The sequence below is a fragment of the Psammomys obesus genome, unplaced genomic scaffold (genome assembly GCF_907164565.1).
Source record: "Psammomys obesus unplaced genomic scaffold, mPsaObe1.curated_primary_1811, whole genome shotgun sequence".
NCBI classification, from domain to species: Eukaryota; Metazoa; Chordata; class Mammalia; order Rodentia; family Muridae; genus Psammomys; species Psammomys obesus.
In genome coordinates, this window is record NW_026585687.1 from 168,569 (window position 1) to 186,397 (window position 17,829).

The 17,829-nt window shown below is 39.6% G+C and overlaps 1 protein-coding gene and 1 pseudogene across 1 annotated transcript in view; one reads left to right on the plus strand and one right to left on the minus strand.

Moving 5' to 3' along the window:
• Positions 1-5,379: 5,379 nt before the first annotated feature.
• Positions 5,380-17,829, minus strand: part of LOC129665298 (uncharacterized) — a 32,970-nt gene continuing 20,520 nt past the window's right edge. Inside the window, exons 3-6 of the mRNA XM_055591870.1 lie at positions 10,505-10,752; positions 8,756-8,895; positions 5,858-6,004; positions 5,380-5,382 (exon numbers count right to left, since the gene is read on the minus strand). Of these exons, the coding sequence (XP_055447845.1) occupies positions 5,380-5,382; positions 5,858-6,004; positions 8,756-8,895; positions 10,505-10,752 (538 nt within the window). The remainder of the gene's footprint in view (positions 5,383-5,857; positions 6,005-8,755; positions 8,896-10,504; positions 10,753-17,829) is intronic.
• Positions 12,770-12,848, plus strand: LOC129665979 (small nucleolar RNA SNORA17; annotated as a pseudogene).

Consider the following 17,829-nt stretch of genomic DNA (forward strand, 5'->3'; position numbering starts at 1 on the left):
GGAAAAAAAACAGTGATTTGAGGTTTGTTTGTTTGTTTGTTTTAGGTCTTCCAATCTTTCCCTTTGAACTGGATAATTTAATACATTTTAATGTAATGTCTAATAAGCAAGAACTTTGGCAATTTGCTGCTAGGGACCAGTGTCAACCAATTGTGGATCTCGAGATTGGGAGGAATGGATCAGTGCGAGAAAAACATCACTTCACACACAGGGGCAGGTACAAGCTGAAGGGTGACTCATTTCAAGAGAATGTTCTCAGGAGGCAGTCTCTCTGGTGTCTGCTCATTTTTTTCCTCCTCCTCCTCTTCCTCCTTCTTCCTTTTCCTCTTCTTTTTCTTTTCCTTCTCTTAGAGCAGAGTCAATCCCAGTCTTTTATTGTTAAATCATTTTCTTATATATTCTACATGATCAAAAACCTGTTTATCTTTTCCCAGAATACTGGCTTTTACCCAAAGATCCACAGATGAGAATAAACAATAGAGCAAGCTGTACTCTACATACACTGTACTGAGGTTACATTGCAAGCAAGTATATTTAATCATTAACTCCGTGCTTTTTTTCAGACAAACTTTCACATCATAGGTCATCTGGGCAAAATCTTGTGGTTACAATAAGTGGCATAAGAACAATGAGGTACTAAACAAACTGGACTCTTAACTCTCAACTTCTTTTTTTTTCTTTTTTTTTTCTTTTTACACACCACTTTATTATACACATTCTTCTTTTTTTTTCTTTTTAGTTACAATTTGTTAACTCTGTGTCCCAGCTGTATCCCGCTCCCTCATTCCCTCCCCTACCCCCACACTCCCTCCCTGGTCTCCCCCCTGCCCCTTTCCAAGTCCACTGATAGGGGAGGACCTCCTCCCCTTTCATTTGACCCTGTTTTATCAGGTATCTTCAAGGCTGGCTGCAAAGTCCTCCTCTGTGGCCTAACAGGACTGCTCCTCCCCTGGGGGGGGGGGGTCAAAGAGCCTGCCCTTGAGATCCTGTTAGAAATAGTCCTTGTTCCCCTTACTTTGGAAAACTACTTGGTTACTGAGCTACCACGGGCCACATCCGAGCAGAAGTTCTATGTTATATCCATAGATGGTCCTTGGTTGAGTGTCAGTCTCAGAAAAGGCCCTGTGCCCGGATATATTTGGTACTTGTAGAGCTCCTATCCTTTCCATATCATACTAACTCCACTTCTTTCATATGATTCCTTGCACTCTGCCATGGTTTGGTTATGAGTCTTAGTGTCTGCTTTGAAACACTGCTAGGTAGAGTCTTTCAGATGTTTGTAGCCGAGCAAGTTCTTGCTGAGCTCTTCTAAACATCTTTTGTAATAAGAGTGACCTTTCAGAGAGTCTCTAGTCCCTTCCTCATAAACTATACAAAGCTCCTGTAATCTCCCTATCTTATCCCAAGGAGTCATGTCCATGTGACCAAGTCATTCTAGAAAAAGACGTTAGTATGAGTACATTAATTTCTCTAGGGTCTGATTCCTTTCTGACTGCAGCAATCTGGGGGCTGAGTGTGTAAACGCAAACAATTCCTGATATTGTTTGATATCCATGAGCTGACTAAAGTTTTTCAGGGAACAATTCCCACAAGAGGCCTCTATAAAATCAATCGCTTGTTCAGATAATTCAGGGTTCACTGCCTTTACAGCCAGGAGGTTGTTTCTGAGCCGTTTCCTTCTCCCCCAATCCCCCTAGAAATCTTACCAGTTGATTAACTAGGGTTAAATTAGAGAAAAAAAACGGGCAGACATATAGGAAAAAGCAACACCATTTGTGGGGTGGTAATCCAGAGATGTTTTCTCCAGAGCAACAGTGCGCCAGTAGCCAGAATTATGTCAAGCAGCTGCTTCTGTAACCATGTCATAACTGACAATTTGCCATTCTTCTTAGTGTTTCATTTCCATAGCTATAGCCTGCTAGATATCCCTTATCTTGCAAATTTACCAATCTTGCCATTTCTTTCAGTATATAAATTGGGGTTTTTTTTTTCTCTTTAGCAGTTTCTTACAAGACTAAATTTATCATTGCTTTATTATTGCCACATGACTCAGAAATTTCAATCTTGGATTTTCCCAAGGAAAAAAATATTTTTACACATAATCTTGTGAATAAATATTTATCAGTTTAGCATATATAATCAAGAACTTGACATGATTTTTATATCTATTGAACAGCTGAATTGTTAAACACATTATGATACATATATGCCATGTATTGCTACAGAATAAGACGTTTTAAAACTCTTGTCTTAGTCACTGTTCTATTGCTATGAAGAGATACCATGATCAAGGCAACTCTTATAAAAGAAACATTTAATTGTGGGTTTGCTTATGGTTCTAGAGACTTACTCTATTATTATTATGGCAGAGAGCAGGAAGATACACAGACAGACAGGGTGCTGGAGTAATAACTGAAATTTCTATACGCTGATCTCCCTGAAGGCAACAGGCAAAGAGACTGAATTTGCATTGGGTTTTGAAACCCCAGTGACACACTTCCTTCAATAAGATCACACCTCCTAATCCTTGTAATCCTATCAGAGTTCCACTGCCTGGTGACTAAGTATTCAAATACATGAGTTTATGAGGACCATTCTTATTCAAACCACCACATCCTCTTTTAGGATATACAATCTTAACAAAACTGTCATAGGATTATGGCCATATCTTGGTTTTGATTTATGTTATAATATTACAAAGTATTACTACTGAGAAAAAGTGAGGAAACTGTTTGTGGTATCTCTCTGTATTCTTTTTTATATTTACACACAAACTTAGATAAGTAAAAATTCCAATACATAATCCCTGGGTGTGATGGTTAGTGTTAGTTATCAACTTGACAAAGTCTAGAACCATCTGGGAGTTGGGCCCCTTGGTATGCCAGTGGAAGAGTGCTCTTCTAGGCTTGCTTCTGGACTCAGGGTATAGCTTGGGTGGGTTATGAGGATCTCAATTCCGTGGTGAGTTGGAGGAGGGAAAGAGAAAGCATTTGCCAAGACGGTTTTCAGTGAGACAGTTCTTTATTGGCGGGGGGGGGGGGGGGGGGGGGGGGAATAAGGAATATGTAAACCTTGGAAAAGTGAGTAGAGGATTTCTGGCTGAGTGTATATCATTGGCTGGGGCTGCAGTGCTGAGAATGTTTTATTGCAAGAAGAGGAATTCCAGGTGCTAGCTGGGCATATCCTTAGAAGAAAATAGGAAGTTTAACCTGAAAAGTGGCCACTAAGTCTACATGACTACCTCAAGGGTGGCAGACATGAGGTTCATGAGACTAAGTGCACCAGGCCTAGAACAAGAAGGGAGGAGTCACCACTGTTGTCGGTCTCAAGATGAGATTTTCGGGGTTTGAACACATCTTGACCTTACTCTTGCTCCAAGCTGGCACTCCTGCCCCCACAGGAGAGCATTTGGATTGTGTTAATTGTTGTGGGAAGAGCCATCTAAATTGTGGGTGAGACAATTCCCTGGCAAAGAATTTTGGACTGCATATAATGGAGAAAATGAGCTGAGCACTAGTATGCATTTTTTTTCTGATGGTGGATGTGATATGACCAGTTCCTTCAAGCTCCTGCACTGTGGGCTAGAATAAACTCTTCTCCCTTAAAGTTATTCTTGTCATAATGTTTTATCAAATCAACAACAACAACAAAAAACTAAGATGATTTAACCAGAATTCTTGATTCTTGAAAAAATAAGTTTTGTGTTCACACAAACACTGTGCACTAATGCCCATAGAAAACACTTGCAAGAATAAAAACCAGAAATAATCCAGATAGCCTTCAACATGTGAATAAATAGAGAAACACTGATACATCCATACTTTCTAATATAACACAGTGATTTAAAATAATTATGGGTACATACTGATATAAGCATTCATTTAGATCAATACTCAAGAAGTTATGCTGAATTAAAAAGCCATTTACAAAATATCATATGCAATATTATTCCAATCATAACATTGTCAAAAAGATCAAATTTTTGTGATGGAGAATATATTAGTGCATATTAAAGATTAGTGACAAGAATCTTGTTAGAAGGCAGTAGATGTGACTATAAAATGGTAACATGAGGCATCTTTATGGTAATAGCATTATTATATCTCATGATTATGAAGAAGTATACATAAATCTATATGCACTGAAAATTTCAAAGCAAACATATGTACAAATGAGTACAAATAAAACATGAAAATTATAAATGAAATTGATTAGTTAATATTCTGATGTTAATATTAATATTAATGTTAATGTTAATATTCTGATTATGATATTGACCTATATATAGTTTTTCAAAATTTTTACAATTTAGAAAAATGTAGCACAGGTAACTTCTTTGTATGTTTTTTTTAAATTCTGTGACTCTTCAGTTATCTTGAAATAATCTTTCAACACATAAGCCTTCAAAACTTCAAATTGATCCACATGTAAAAAGACCAGTCCTCTTAAAAATTAAAAAAAAAAATCCAGCACAAAACAAGATCCAATTAACAAGAAAGATATTTGCTTTTAAAATTGTTTTTATTTTAATTTTTTGAAAAAGGATAAGTGCTTACATAATTTTCCATTAAGACAAATGACATTTCATATGAGATAAAATAAGTTGTACAAAGGGACTAATGGTAATTTGTCTCAAGAAACATGTGAGCTCAATACAGACAAGAATTCTTACTATGACTACTTTACATTAGTGATACTTTAGGCTAAGACTGATCCGGGTGTCCATTGCTCTCAGATTCAGCTTGCAGTGTTAGGGTGCAATTTCATCTGTAGGCTTAAATAAAGGCTGGCCTTGTGGTGGCGCTGTACTGTACCGATTTTGGTATGAATGGTTTTTAACCTCAAGATTATTAAATAAAGGTGCATAGGTGACAAATGTAGGAGTTGAGGGCATACCTATGTTGATCGTTGGTAGAATCTGGAATCTATCAATTCCAGGGTGATTCTGAGCTACTACTGAATCTGGTTGATCTTGAGAACTTACAGCATTATAATCAAAGGAAGAAGTCCAGGGCTCAGTTGTACCACTTTGTTTCAGAAGCATTCTATTTTTTAAAGGATACATATCCAAAGAGTCATTTGTTAAAAGAGACTCCATAGACAGACCTGTTTTGTTAGTAACTCCGCCTGAAGTAAGGAGTTCCCCAGGTCCCTCTTTTTCAGATAAAGGGGAATTTGGTGCTAAGTTGGCCTTACTTGCATGTTGATTCTTAGATCTATTTGACAAGGCCCTCAAAATAGTATTGTATTCGTATATATCAGAATCATCAGTTGTACCTAACTCTTTGGATTTCAAGGGCTTCTCTTTTTCATCTACAGGTGGAGTCCATTGTTTAATTATAGTTGCCATAATCTTATCAAAAGAGTCACCAGAATTATTCACTCCAGAATCCAAGGATTTAGTTCTATCAGATTTAGGAGAAGTATATGACATAGCTATGTCAAAAATAAGCTGAGATAATGATTTACTTGAATTGCCTATATTAGGTGGAGAGGTATTCTGATGATTCTGAATTAAATTCTTTCCAGAATTTTCTGGAACTACAGTAACAGGCGATGACTTTTTTTGTTCAGCTAAAAATCTGGCAGCTAGGGTGGTGTGGGTTTTATCAAGGAACAATGTATGAGTATCAGGAAAAGAATTCATATCACTAAAATTAAAGATTGTTGGAAAATGTTTGATACGTTTGGTTTGTCGAGAAGTGCCTGTGCTTCGTTGAGAAGACCTGGGGGAAGAATTACGGGAGGACGTGGTTGGGGTATAATTCTGGCGGTTTTTGATTTGGGGGACAAGTTCATCTTCATGCATTATCTTACAGTGTAAGGGGGAAGCAGGATTCAGTGGTTTCTTAGATGCCTTGATTAATCGTTTCATCCAGGAATGGTAGGGAGCTGTTTTAATGACGAGTGTGGGATTCTGACATATCCTTGAAGTTTTTTGTATGAGGCCCACCAGTTCCCAGCGGTTCTTTAGGAGACATAGGACAGGGCTGGCTCTCTGTATCTGAATAAGGAAACCAAGAAATATGTGTCACTTACTCAAGTCTACTATGCATACAATTCTTACACTATGTGAGGAAGAGAAAAAAATCAATTAATATTTATTATCAAGCAGCTCCCAAAAATTACCAGTGTAAGACATGGGCACATGCAGTTGAAATATATGATAAGAGAATGAATATAGAAAGCGTTTGTAGTAATTGTAAAATTTCAAATTCTTACAATCAATAATTTTATCAGCACTGATCATGGATTTCTAAGAGTTATATCAAACTTCATGTGAAAACCAAAAAGAACCAATGACTTTCTTCACGCAAAATCTTCCTTTGTTTTGTTTCCCTAGTAACGGTCACAACACTCTTTCAAAAGTCCGTTTAAAAATTAAAAAAAAAAAAAAAACTCAAAATCATCCTCATTGCCACTCCTTCCTCCACACTATGTTACCAGCCCATCAATAAATAATGATTCTATTACTTTAATTTCCAAAGAGTTATGTTAATATTTAAATTAAATAATTCTCACATAGGTGGGTACCTATTTTTGTTAAAAAAAAATATAGTGTCTTTACAAAAAGGCATAGTTCTTGTCCTTCTCACATTTGATCTGAACACAGCATCCAAACTTATCCACTTAAAATCTAAGGAAGACCACTACATCTTTCTGTGTAAAAACTCTCCAATAAGTGCTTTTAAGTCTTCACAATGTTAACAGTGGTTGTTTTAATAGCTTAGAAGGCCTTTGCAATGCTTCTTGCCACCTTTATGCCACCTACTGTTGTTGGCTTGACCAGGATGCTATAGCCACCTGACTTCTCTTTTCTGTTATTTAAATATTCCAGACGTATTTACATAGCAAAATCTTTGCATTGGCTCTTCCTGTACACCATACTTGTAACACTGCTCTGATATCCAAATGACTTGCTTCATCACATCTTCCTTAAGTCTGTTCAAACACTGTTATTGTTTTTTTAAACAAGTCCCTTTTCTGATTACCTAATTGTATTAAATGGGATTATATAGACAAAATCTCTTCTATCTTATGTTGCAAGTATTTTAGACTAATACTGTCTTGGAGTCCAGTTCTTTCAGGTAGCACACAGAATTCAAAGTTATAATAAGCCCTGCTCTATGTTTATTATATTTTAATTATTTTACTCAAAATATTTAATATCATTTGTGTTACTATTTACTTGTTCTTGATTACCTCTCAAAAATATATAAACTCATGAGACCATGAGCTTCCCTATCCTCACCGCCATTACCTTAGTTCAGATAAAGTTACTCTGTAAGAATGAAGAGTATATAAATATTCTATCTTGAAAACTGTTATTTCAAATTTCTCCAATTGTTATTTCATGTTTCTTCTCTTTTATGGCATCTTCACACCAACTACGAGTAAACTTCACAATATAAACTTTGTCACATTTCTGTTGTCAAAATCTTTGCATGTCTCCCCATTCCCTAAATAATACAGTTTATGTTATAAAGTAACAACACATTCGTAATCTTCCCTGTGAGTACTTGTCTCTCACTTCTCTCCTAACTCATACTCTGGATAACACATTTTCCCCTAAATCCAAGGTATTCTACATTTTTCACACTTGTCTGCTTCTGCTTCATTTGGCATGAATACCATCACTTCATTTTATACTTCTTATCCGATTTGGTAAATTGTTACTTGTCTTTAAATAGTAGTTGAAACATTGACTTCAACACATTTTAAAGTAACCTTCCTTTTACTCTCAGTGTTAATTTCATACTGTGGAGATATCTAGCGTACTTATTTGTCCTACGGGGATATTATTCTCTGCCTTCTGTACAAGAAGGTGAGCTCTGGGTGCTGGGACCATTGATGATTTTTCTACCACCTCTATACTACTGTAAGCTCTCTGAGGTTTGTGACCACTCTGGCTCCGTTATCTCCACTATCAGCCTGTCATTCTAAGGACTGCTCTCATCTGTTTCTTTTCTATCTAAGTAAACAATAGCCTCTCAGTGCTTGCTTGAAATTTCTTGCAACAGTGTGTTTCTAGAAACTAACTCAAGACCCGATATTCAATATATGGTTCCTGGAATAGTACTGGTATTCATCTCATCCCCTGCAATTATCTTCCACTAGCTACTAACTCTACAATTTCTCATGTGTTATTTCTTCATCTCAGTTTGAAAGAAGGTTTTGAACAATTTTCCGTGCATTTTTGCTTAACTAAGTACTTCTCATCTCTCAAGACTTAGCACTCAAGACTGGTCATCTCACTCAGTAATTCAGCCCAGGATCTCCACAGTTCAAGTTAATGCTTCCTTTGAAGTCTTTCAATATTATTTGCCTGTGAGATTTCAAATTGTCCAAGATATGTTAATATCTAAAATTTTTCTTGCATAGGGAATTATTTTCTATAGCTTTCCTACATGAAAGCTGAGTTACATCTGTGCCTTTTAAACATCCCCACAGCAAAGTTTGAGCTGTACTGTGCTCATTATAGTACCTACAGAGAGGCAATAATAAAATTAGAAACAGAAAGGCAAAATGTATTTGTGTGCCCATTGATTCTTTTTTTATTGTATTTCTCATTTGTTTTTAAAGCCTTCCTTGTGTAAACTCTATGCCTCTCAAATGTCTAAAGAAACTTCCCAAATTTGCGTATTTGCCTGGCACCAACTTCCTTATGTCCTGTTAGTATTTACTTGCATATTTAAAGACTTCTACATTTTTATGTTTCCTTCCTGTTCTTAATATTTCTCTGGTGTATGCTTACCCAGCAGTCTTCCTGTAGTTGACTCTGAATACACAAGCCCTCTCTTTTCTCCAGAGAGGAACGCTGATGGTGGCATTTTGCGTACTCTAACAGCTGCACTTCTATCTTCTTTACTCTAGTGGTTCCAAGCTTCTTGCTACCTAAAGGCATACACAAGGAATGATGCTGAGACCCAAAGCAGCCAGTCTCTGGTTTGTCACCACTCTCAATTCAATTGCATCATCTTCCCAGACATTCTTCTTTCCCTTCCTTTCCTTTTTTCTTTTTCCTTTCCTTTTTCCTTTCCTTTTTTCTTTCCTTTCCTTTTTCCTTTCCTTTTTCCTTCCTTTCCTTTTTTCTTTTTCCTTTCCTTTCCTTTCCTTTGCTTTTTCCTTTCCTTTCCTTTTTCCTTTTTCCTTTTTCCTTTCCTTTACTTTCCTTTTCTTTTCTTTCCTTTCCTTTCCTTTCCTTTCCTTTGCTTTGCTTTTTCCTTTCCTTTCCTTTTTCCTTTTTCCTTTCCTTTACTTTCCTTTTCTTTCCTTTCCTTTCCTTTCCTTTCCTTTGCTTTTTCCTTTCCTTTCCTTTGTCCTTTCCTTTCCCCTTTCCTTTTTTTTTCTTTCCTTTCCCCTTTCCTTTCTCTTCTCTCTTTAGCCATTTCCTTACCTTGTATTTTCTGAACCATTCACACCTTCCTCAACCTGTTGTGATGGTTTGTCTTTTCTTTTCTGTTTTTCAAGACAGAGTTTCTCTCTGTGTCGCCCTGGCTGTTCTTGAACTTGTTATGTAGACCAGGCTGGCCTTAAACTCACAGAGATCCACCTGCCTCTGTTTCCCAACAGCTGGGACTAAAGGAGTGTACCACCACTGCCTGGCTTGATGGTTACTCTCGATTATCAATTTGACTGGACTTAGAAACACCTTGGAGTACTAAGTAAAGCCCACCTCTGGGTATGTTTTATAGCCTTTCCAAACATCTAGCTCATGACTACTCTGAACAAAACAATGAATTAATCACTTATGGATATAATATGATAACAGTACTGAGATATAGTTAAAGGTTTAAAGTGTACCCTATTTGGAGAAGTAGCTAACTGTGGACATGCTCTTGGGCAAATGTCTTCCTTCTGCCCCTTCCTATACTCTTCCCTTCTCTCTATCTCCTGATCACCAAGAAGTGAAGAGCAGCCCCTACCACATGTTCCAATTGCTGTAGCGTTCTGCCCAGTACACAAGGACAAGCAGCCACATATGGAACCTTCTGAAAGCATAAGTCAAAATAAATCTCTTCTGGGCTGGAGAGATGCCGCAGAGGTTAAGAGCACCGGCTGCTCTTCCAGAGGTACTGAGTTCAATTCCCAGCAACCACATGGTAGCTCACAGCCTCCTATAATGAGTTCTGGTGTCCTCTTCTGGCGAGCAGGTGTACATGCAGACAGAACATTGAGTGCATAATAAAAAAATAAATCTTTTTAAAAAATAAAAAAAAAAATCTATCCTATCTCAAATCAACTGTTAGGTCTTTCATCACAGCAACAAGAAAGAGTGAAAATATCTGGGTATAGAAAGTTCTGTAACAAAAATAAAGACTTAAATCCAGGCATATCCCATTCCTTATGCTTTGGGTAGTCTTTCAGCTGATATGAACTAAAAGACCTCCACTATTTCTTTGAGATTATTTTTCCTACTTTAGAGACATAATTTCTTTAGAAAATGAGTCATATTACTGTAACCAAAATCATAAAACAATTTCACCTGACTCCTTTTACTTACTCTGATATTCATACACATCACAGCGTCTGAATTGACACCTGGAGCAGCTCTTCAAGGTTATATTAGAGGCCTGAGACAATGGTATCTTATCCCCAGTGATAGGCTGTTCAAGAATAATTACGCCAATATCTGCTTTTACCGGATCATTTTCATTTAGGGGATTAAACTTGGGATGGAGGCAGAGTCTTTGTCCATATGGAATACTTTCTGGGTCCTTAACTCCTGAAATGTCCAGGTGTGACAGTTTTCTAGGGTAAGATAAGGATATGCAACAATGTAATTAATAATAATAAATAATTACACATATATTATCTTATGAAAGGCATTGTTTGGCAGCAAAGGTCAAATTCACAGTTACAAAATAGACCAACTTTTCATTTATTTGACATCACAACCTTATCTTAATTCCAGGCCACATAGTGCCTGTTATAAGGCTTTTTATTGGCCTTTGGTTCCCTTACATTTCTACTGCTCCACTATCAACTATTTGATTCTCAAAAAGTTTCTTTGTATACTGGATCTTAATGAGTTCCAGAAATTGAGAAAAGAGGGACTGCATATTCAAAGTCTGCTTCAAATTTAACATTCTCCAAGTTGAAAATAAACCCAGACTTTCTACCTCAAACCCCCAGTGTCCACAATAGTCTCAGACTCAGGTAGGCAATTTCTGTTTTCCCTTCTGTCCTCCACTACAATCTCTCCAGTCTCATCCCCAATCTTGTAACAGACTGCTTGCATGTGCCTCTCCTCCTACCCTACCTTCCATCCTTGGGGACTCCACCAAACTTGCTTTGATCTAGCCTTCTATTAGCCAGTGATACCTAGAAAACCTTTTTATGTGGAGCCCCCTGTGAGCACACTGGTCTGGGATTCGGGTAGGTGATTTTTACTCTCTTTCCTGTCCTCCATTAAAATCTCTCCAGTCTCATCCCCAGCTCTGTAGTTGCATACTTGCAGGACCCTGTCCTCCTACTCTGCCTCCATTCCCTGGGGACTCTACCAAACCTTGGTGTGAACACAGATTTCTTCCTTCCTGTGAGCTCTCTCTCGCTCTCTCTCTCTCTGACTGCCTTGTATCCCATCTTCATCCTTTTCTGCTAACCCCTGATACTTCAAAACATGTTCTAGCCAGGGCCCCATTGGCCAAACCTGGTAGGAACTCAGGTATGTTATTACTCTAACCTTACTGTCCTCCTTGATAATATCTCTATTCTCACCCTAAGCCTGGTAACTACTTCCTTACAAGTGTCCCTTCTCCCACCTCAACTCTATTCACCAGACACTACAATACCTGGTTCAGACCCAAAGTTCCCCTAGTCCATTCATCCCTGTCTCTCCAGATTATTCTTTGTCCTCCTGCAACTTTCAAAATCTCCTCTTTCCACCCTACCTGTAATTCTCAGAAAGCCTGCCTCTCAGTGTAGACAGGATCTTCTTAGCTCTTTCCTGAAACCCCTTTAAGCCTTTCCTCTTAGTCACCTCTACTGCTTTCTGTCATCAACTGACATGAAGAAGCACTCTCTACCATGAAACCCACAACCACCACACATTTCCTAAGACCAAGAGAGGGAAACAGAAACCAAGGAATAGAACACCCACCCAACAAAGACAAGGCCAACACCTAGAATCACCTCAGTGATCCCAACTCCAGATACCTAGAGGTGAGCAGAAAAACACAAACATTAACAACCAAGGCAATATACCTCCATCAGACCACAGCAACAATCCTACTATAATAGGCCCTGAGAAATGCAATATAGCTGAAGCACAAGACAGTGATTTCAAAATAGCCTCTATGAATATGTGCAAGGACCTTAAAGAGGTTATGAATAAATACCTTAATGAAATATGTGAAAACACCAACAGTAGAATGAAATAATGAAAATGGTTCAAGACATGAAATTAGTAACAGAATCACTAAAGAAAACTTGAACTGAGATAAAACTGGAGATGAAAAATTTAAGAAGTCAAGAACATGAAAGGTAAACCTCATCAACAGAGTATGAAACATCGAAGAGAGGATCTTGGGCATTGAAGATAAGGTAGAAGAAATGGACAACTCAGTCAAAGAAAATGTTAAATCTAAAAATTCCATACACAAAACATCCAGGAAATCTGGAACACTAAGAAAAGACCATATCTACAAATAATATGTCAGAAACCACAGTCAAGGGCAGAAGAAATATTTTCAACAAAATCATAGAAGAAAATTTCCCCAAGATAAATAAGGGGATGCCTTATATCAAGGTATAAGAAGGACACAGGATAGCAGAAAAAAAGAGAGACTATGTCTACAGTCAGTGTTCTGATCTGTGAACATTTGAATGATTAGTAGCCTAACATTTCCTGAAAAAAAGTGAGCTTGAGATGATCACCAGTCTGGTGCCATGCAGGCCTGGATGAGCTCCCAGGAGCGGGGACAGTGGGTTAAAAGAACCCCACCTGGGACTACAGGCCCCAGGCAGGATGGAGACTGAGACACACAACACTCACATGAGACCACTTGGGCAGGCCTGGGAGAGGAGCAAGATCAAAACAACCACCAGATTGGCACCATGGGTTCCAGACAGGAAACTAGCCTGAGATTACTACCAATTTAGTGCTGGGCAGGCCTCAGGGTCAGACCATGCCAGAGATAACCTCTGCCCAGTTGTCGTCATGCATGACCAAGGCGTAACATTCCAGAAACAACTCCTGAGATGACCCAAATCAGATGACTCAAGATGCTCAGAGACCACAGGCACCACTGAGAATAACTAGTGGAGAAATGAAAGAGAAACAGAAGGATGTGAGCACAATGAAGAGAGACAGAACTGAGACTGGAGGATAGTGAGAGACAGCCAGATGTGAGTACCCAATGGTCCCACTTGGGACCATGATGGGGTCCTGGCCTGTGCTGTCACTAGCACATGTCACCAGGGCCATGTCTCTGGGTCCATGATCCTACAGTACCAGGCGTCTGTTACTACCAAAGGCCAGGCAGATATCCCTGGTTTGGGCTACTGCGTAAGGACATGTTGATGTCTGAGGGTTGTGCAGAACTGGCCCCACCCCTCACCTGGGCATTGTGGGAGAGCTGGCCCTGAGACCATAAAAGCAGCAGGAGATCTGCCTCTGCCTCTAGACAGCTGCAGTACTCAGGAGAGTGGGCCTTGCACATTACAGGAGTTGTGGGTCAGAGAGCCCCAAGAATATGAGCATGGGAAAGCTGGACCTACCACTCATCTTCCACGTGATAGCATGGATGATAGAGAGAAACCGTCCTTTCCCCTCACCTCTCACCATTTGCAACAGGTGGGAGACCTAGCCCTGGGATCATGGAAACAGGAGATCTGTCTCTGCCCCTCAGCAGCTGCAGTACTATGGAAGAACAGGCCCTGCACCTCACCTGGGCAGCACAGTAGAGCTGACCCCAGTGGTAGGGATGCAGGCAAGCTAACCTTGAGGGCATGAGGATGAGAGAGCTGACCCCACCACTTGTCTGCTGTGCAGTGACATGGGCAAGAGAGAATTGCCCCCTCTTATTCTTTGCCACCTATATCAGGGAGGAGACCTGGACCCAAGGTTATCCGAGTGGGAGAGCTTTCCCTCAACTACTGCAGCACTTGGGAGAGCAGGCCCTCTACCTCATCTGGGCAACACAGTAGGCCCATCCCTGAATGTGGGGGTTGCAGGTGAACCAGCCCCTGAGAGCATGAAAATAGAAGAGCTGGGGAGCTGACCAGCTCAGATATCTCTCAGATACCTCTCACACCCAGATCCAGGGCTTTGAATTGGCCACCCCAACATCTACACCATTGATGAACCACTGTAGTATATGAAGGGGCTGGTCCTACAGATCCAAAACTACAGAATCTCCACACACATGGTAACAACAGTAGTCCCAGTGAAATTACAGTATTGATGGAGTAGCAAAAGCAATGGAACATTTGCAAGCAAAAAAGTGTGGATAAAAGGGTATACTATGGGACATACTGTGATCTACTACAGCTTCCACAGTAAGATTTTTTTTTTCTGTGTTTAGGGGAGGGAGGTTGCAGTGGTGAAGAATGGGTATGAGAGGAAGGGTAGATGAGTAGGATTGTGGTGCATGATGTGAAATTCACAAAGAGCCAATAAAAACATTTCCTAAGTATACAGAACACCAGACAGACAGGATGAGAAATGAAATTCCCCATGATACATAATAGTCAAAACACTAAAGGTACAGAAAAAAAATAAAAAAATATTAAAAGCTGCAGGGGGAAAAAGACCAAGTAACTTAGGTAGGCCCATTAGAATAACACCCAACTTCTTAGAGGAGAATCTAAAAGCCAATAGGGCCTGAAATAATGTTCTACACATTTAAGGGATCTCAGATTTTCACACTAGATTACTGTACCCAGCAAAGCTATCAATCATAATAGATGGAGAAAGAAAAATATTCTATAATAAAACCAAATTTAAGCAGTATCTGTCTACACCTCCAGCCCTACAGAATGTGCTAGAAGGAGACCTTTAGTGTGAAGAGGTTAACCACACCAAGAAAACAGAAGGAATAAATAATCCCAGAACAGTAAATCAAAACTGGGGACTCACACCATAATAACAAAATAACAGGAATCAATAAGCATCAATACGCTCAAGTCCCCAATAGAAAGGCACAGACTAACAGACTGGATTAGAAAGTAGGATCCATCCTTCAGTTGCATCAATGCAACACACCTGAACATTTAGGATAGACACCACCTCAGGATAAAAAGATGGAAAAAGATATTCCGAGCAAATGGACCCAAGAAGTAAGCAGGTGTAGTTATTTTAATATCTGACAAAATAAACTTCAAACCAAAACTAACTAATCTGAAGAGATGGAGGACACTACATGCTCATGAGGGTGAAACTCCACCAAGAGAATATTGCGTTCTAATCATTTAGGCACCAAATAAAAGGGTTACCAAGCTTATAAAAGAAAACACTGCTTGAGATAAAATCACATATTGGCCCTCACACAGGAATAACGGGTAACTTCAGTACTCAGCTTTCACCAATAGACAGTTATCTATCCAGACAAAAACTAAACAGAGAACTGCTGGAGCTAACTGACAGCATAAATCAAATGGACCTAACATATGTACAGAACATTTTACCCAAACACAAAATAAAATACCTTCTTCTCAGCACCACATAGAACCTTCTCCAAAATGGACCACTCAGTTGGACACAAAGCAAATCTCAACAGGTTTAAGAAAACTGAAAAAAGGGACTGACTCTGACATGAACTGAGTGGCCTGCTCTTTAATTACCTCCCCCTGAGGGGGAAGCAGCATTACCAGGCCACAGAAGAAGACAACGCAACCACTCCTGATGAGACCTAATTGACTAGGATCAGAAGGAAGGAAAAGAAGTCCTCCCCTATCAGTGGACTTGGAGAGGAGCATGCATGCAGAAGTTGGAGGAAGGGAGGGATTGGGACGAGAGGAGGGAGAGAACCACAGGTGGGATTCAAAGTGAATAAAGTGTAATTAATAAAGAAAAAATGCTCTAAAAAAAAAAAAAAAGAAAGAAAACTGAAAAAGCACCCTGAATCCTGGATTAATCCTGATCACCATGGATTAAAGATGAACATCAACAATAGAAACAACAGCAAGCCAGATACAGTGGTGCATGCCTGTAATCCCAGCACTCAGGGAGGCAGAGACAGGTGGATCTCTGTGAGTTTGAGGCCAACTTGGTCTACAAAGTGAGTCCAGGACAACCAAGGTTACACAGAGAAACCCTATCTCAAAAACAAAAACAAAAAAAAATTGGCAAGTGCACAAACTCATGGAAATTGAACAAATCACTACTGAATAAAAAAAAAAGTCAAGACAGATATCAAGAAGGAAATTAAAAACCTTTTAGAACTGAATGAGAATGAAAATGCATACATGCCCAAACCTGTGGGCACAATGAAGGCAGTACTAAAAGGCAAGTTCATAGAGCTAAGTGCCTAAATAAAAAATTTAGAGATCTCATATTAGCAACTTAATCACACACCTGAAAGCACTAGAATAAAAAAAAGATATGCCCAAAAGGTATGGACCATAAGAAATAATCAAATACAGGGCTGAAATCAATCAATCAATAAAAAAGAAGAATGCCAAGAATCAGTGAAATGTGGAGTTTGTTCCTTGAGAAAATAAAAAGGACTAATAAACTCTTAGATAAATTAATAAAAAGCAGGAGAGAGAAGGTATAAATTAATTAAATTAGAGACAAAATGAGGACATCACAAAAAACAAAAACAAAAACAAAAACAAAAAAAACACAGTAAGGAAATCCAGAGAATCATAGGACACACTTTTAAAAAAATCTGTACTCTATGAAACTGGAAAATCTGAAAAAAAAAGGATAAATTTCTCTATATACACAACCTAGCAAAGTTAAATCAAGATCAGATAATCAATTCAAACAAATCTAAAACCCCTAGTGAAATAGAAGCAGCAATTAAAAGTCTCCCAAAACCCCCTCAAAAAAAAAAAAAAAAAAAAAAAAAACAGAGCCATATGGATTCATTACAGGATTCTAAGAATCTTTCAAAGTAGAATTAATGTCAGACGGGGACAAGATGGCAGCGCCAGGAGGACACTGTGTCTGAAGAGCAGGATAGTAGTGTTGGCACAGGAACCAGGAGACTGAACTCTGTGACCTAAAACACCAGCGTTTGTGATTGCCAGGTGAGAGGAAAGCCTACTGTGTGAAAATCAATTGCGAACGACCTCAGGTCACCCAGTCAATACCTGGAAAAGGTCCTGGAGACTGGCAGGAGCACCTGCTGCCCCAGATCAAAGCACACAGCCTCCTGCGGCGCCCCCAGCTGCCATCCAGGACTGGGACACACAACCTCTGGCCCAGAGTGAGGCACTCAGCCTCTGGACCAGAGCTGAGCCCTCAATTGCTGGCCCAGATCAGAGTGCACAGCCACTGGCCCAGATTGGTGACCCCAGCCACCATCTCAGACCGGGGGGGACACAGCCTCTAGCCCAGAGTGAGGCGCCAAGCCTCCGACCAAGAGTAGAGCCCTTAGTTGCCAGCCCAGAGAGGTGGGCACAGCCTTTGGCCCAGAAGGGGACACAAACTACCATCGAGATCAGAGCCCAGAGCCTCAGGACCAGAGTGGCGCCCCCGGCCACCATTCCAGACAGGGACACACAGCCTCCCGCCCAGAGTGAGGCACCCAGCCTCCAGACCAGAGCAAAGCCCTCAATTGCCAGCCTAGAGAGGAATCCAATGGGTAAAGGTCATCGTAAAAGCTCAACCAACAAAAAACAGAGCAATATGGCATCTCCAGAACCCAGCCATCCAGG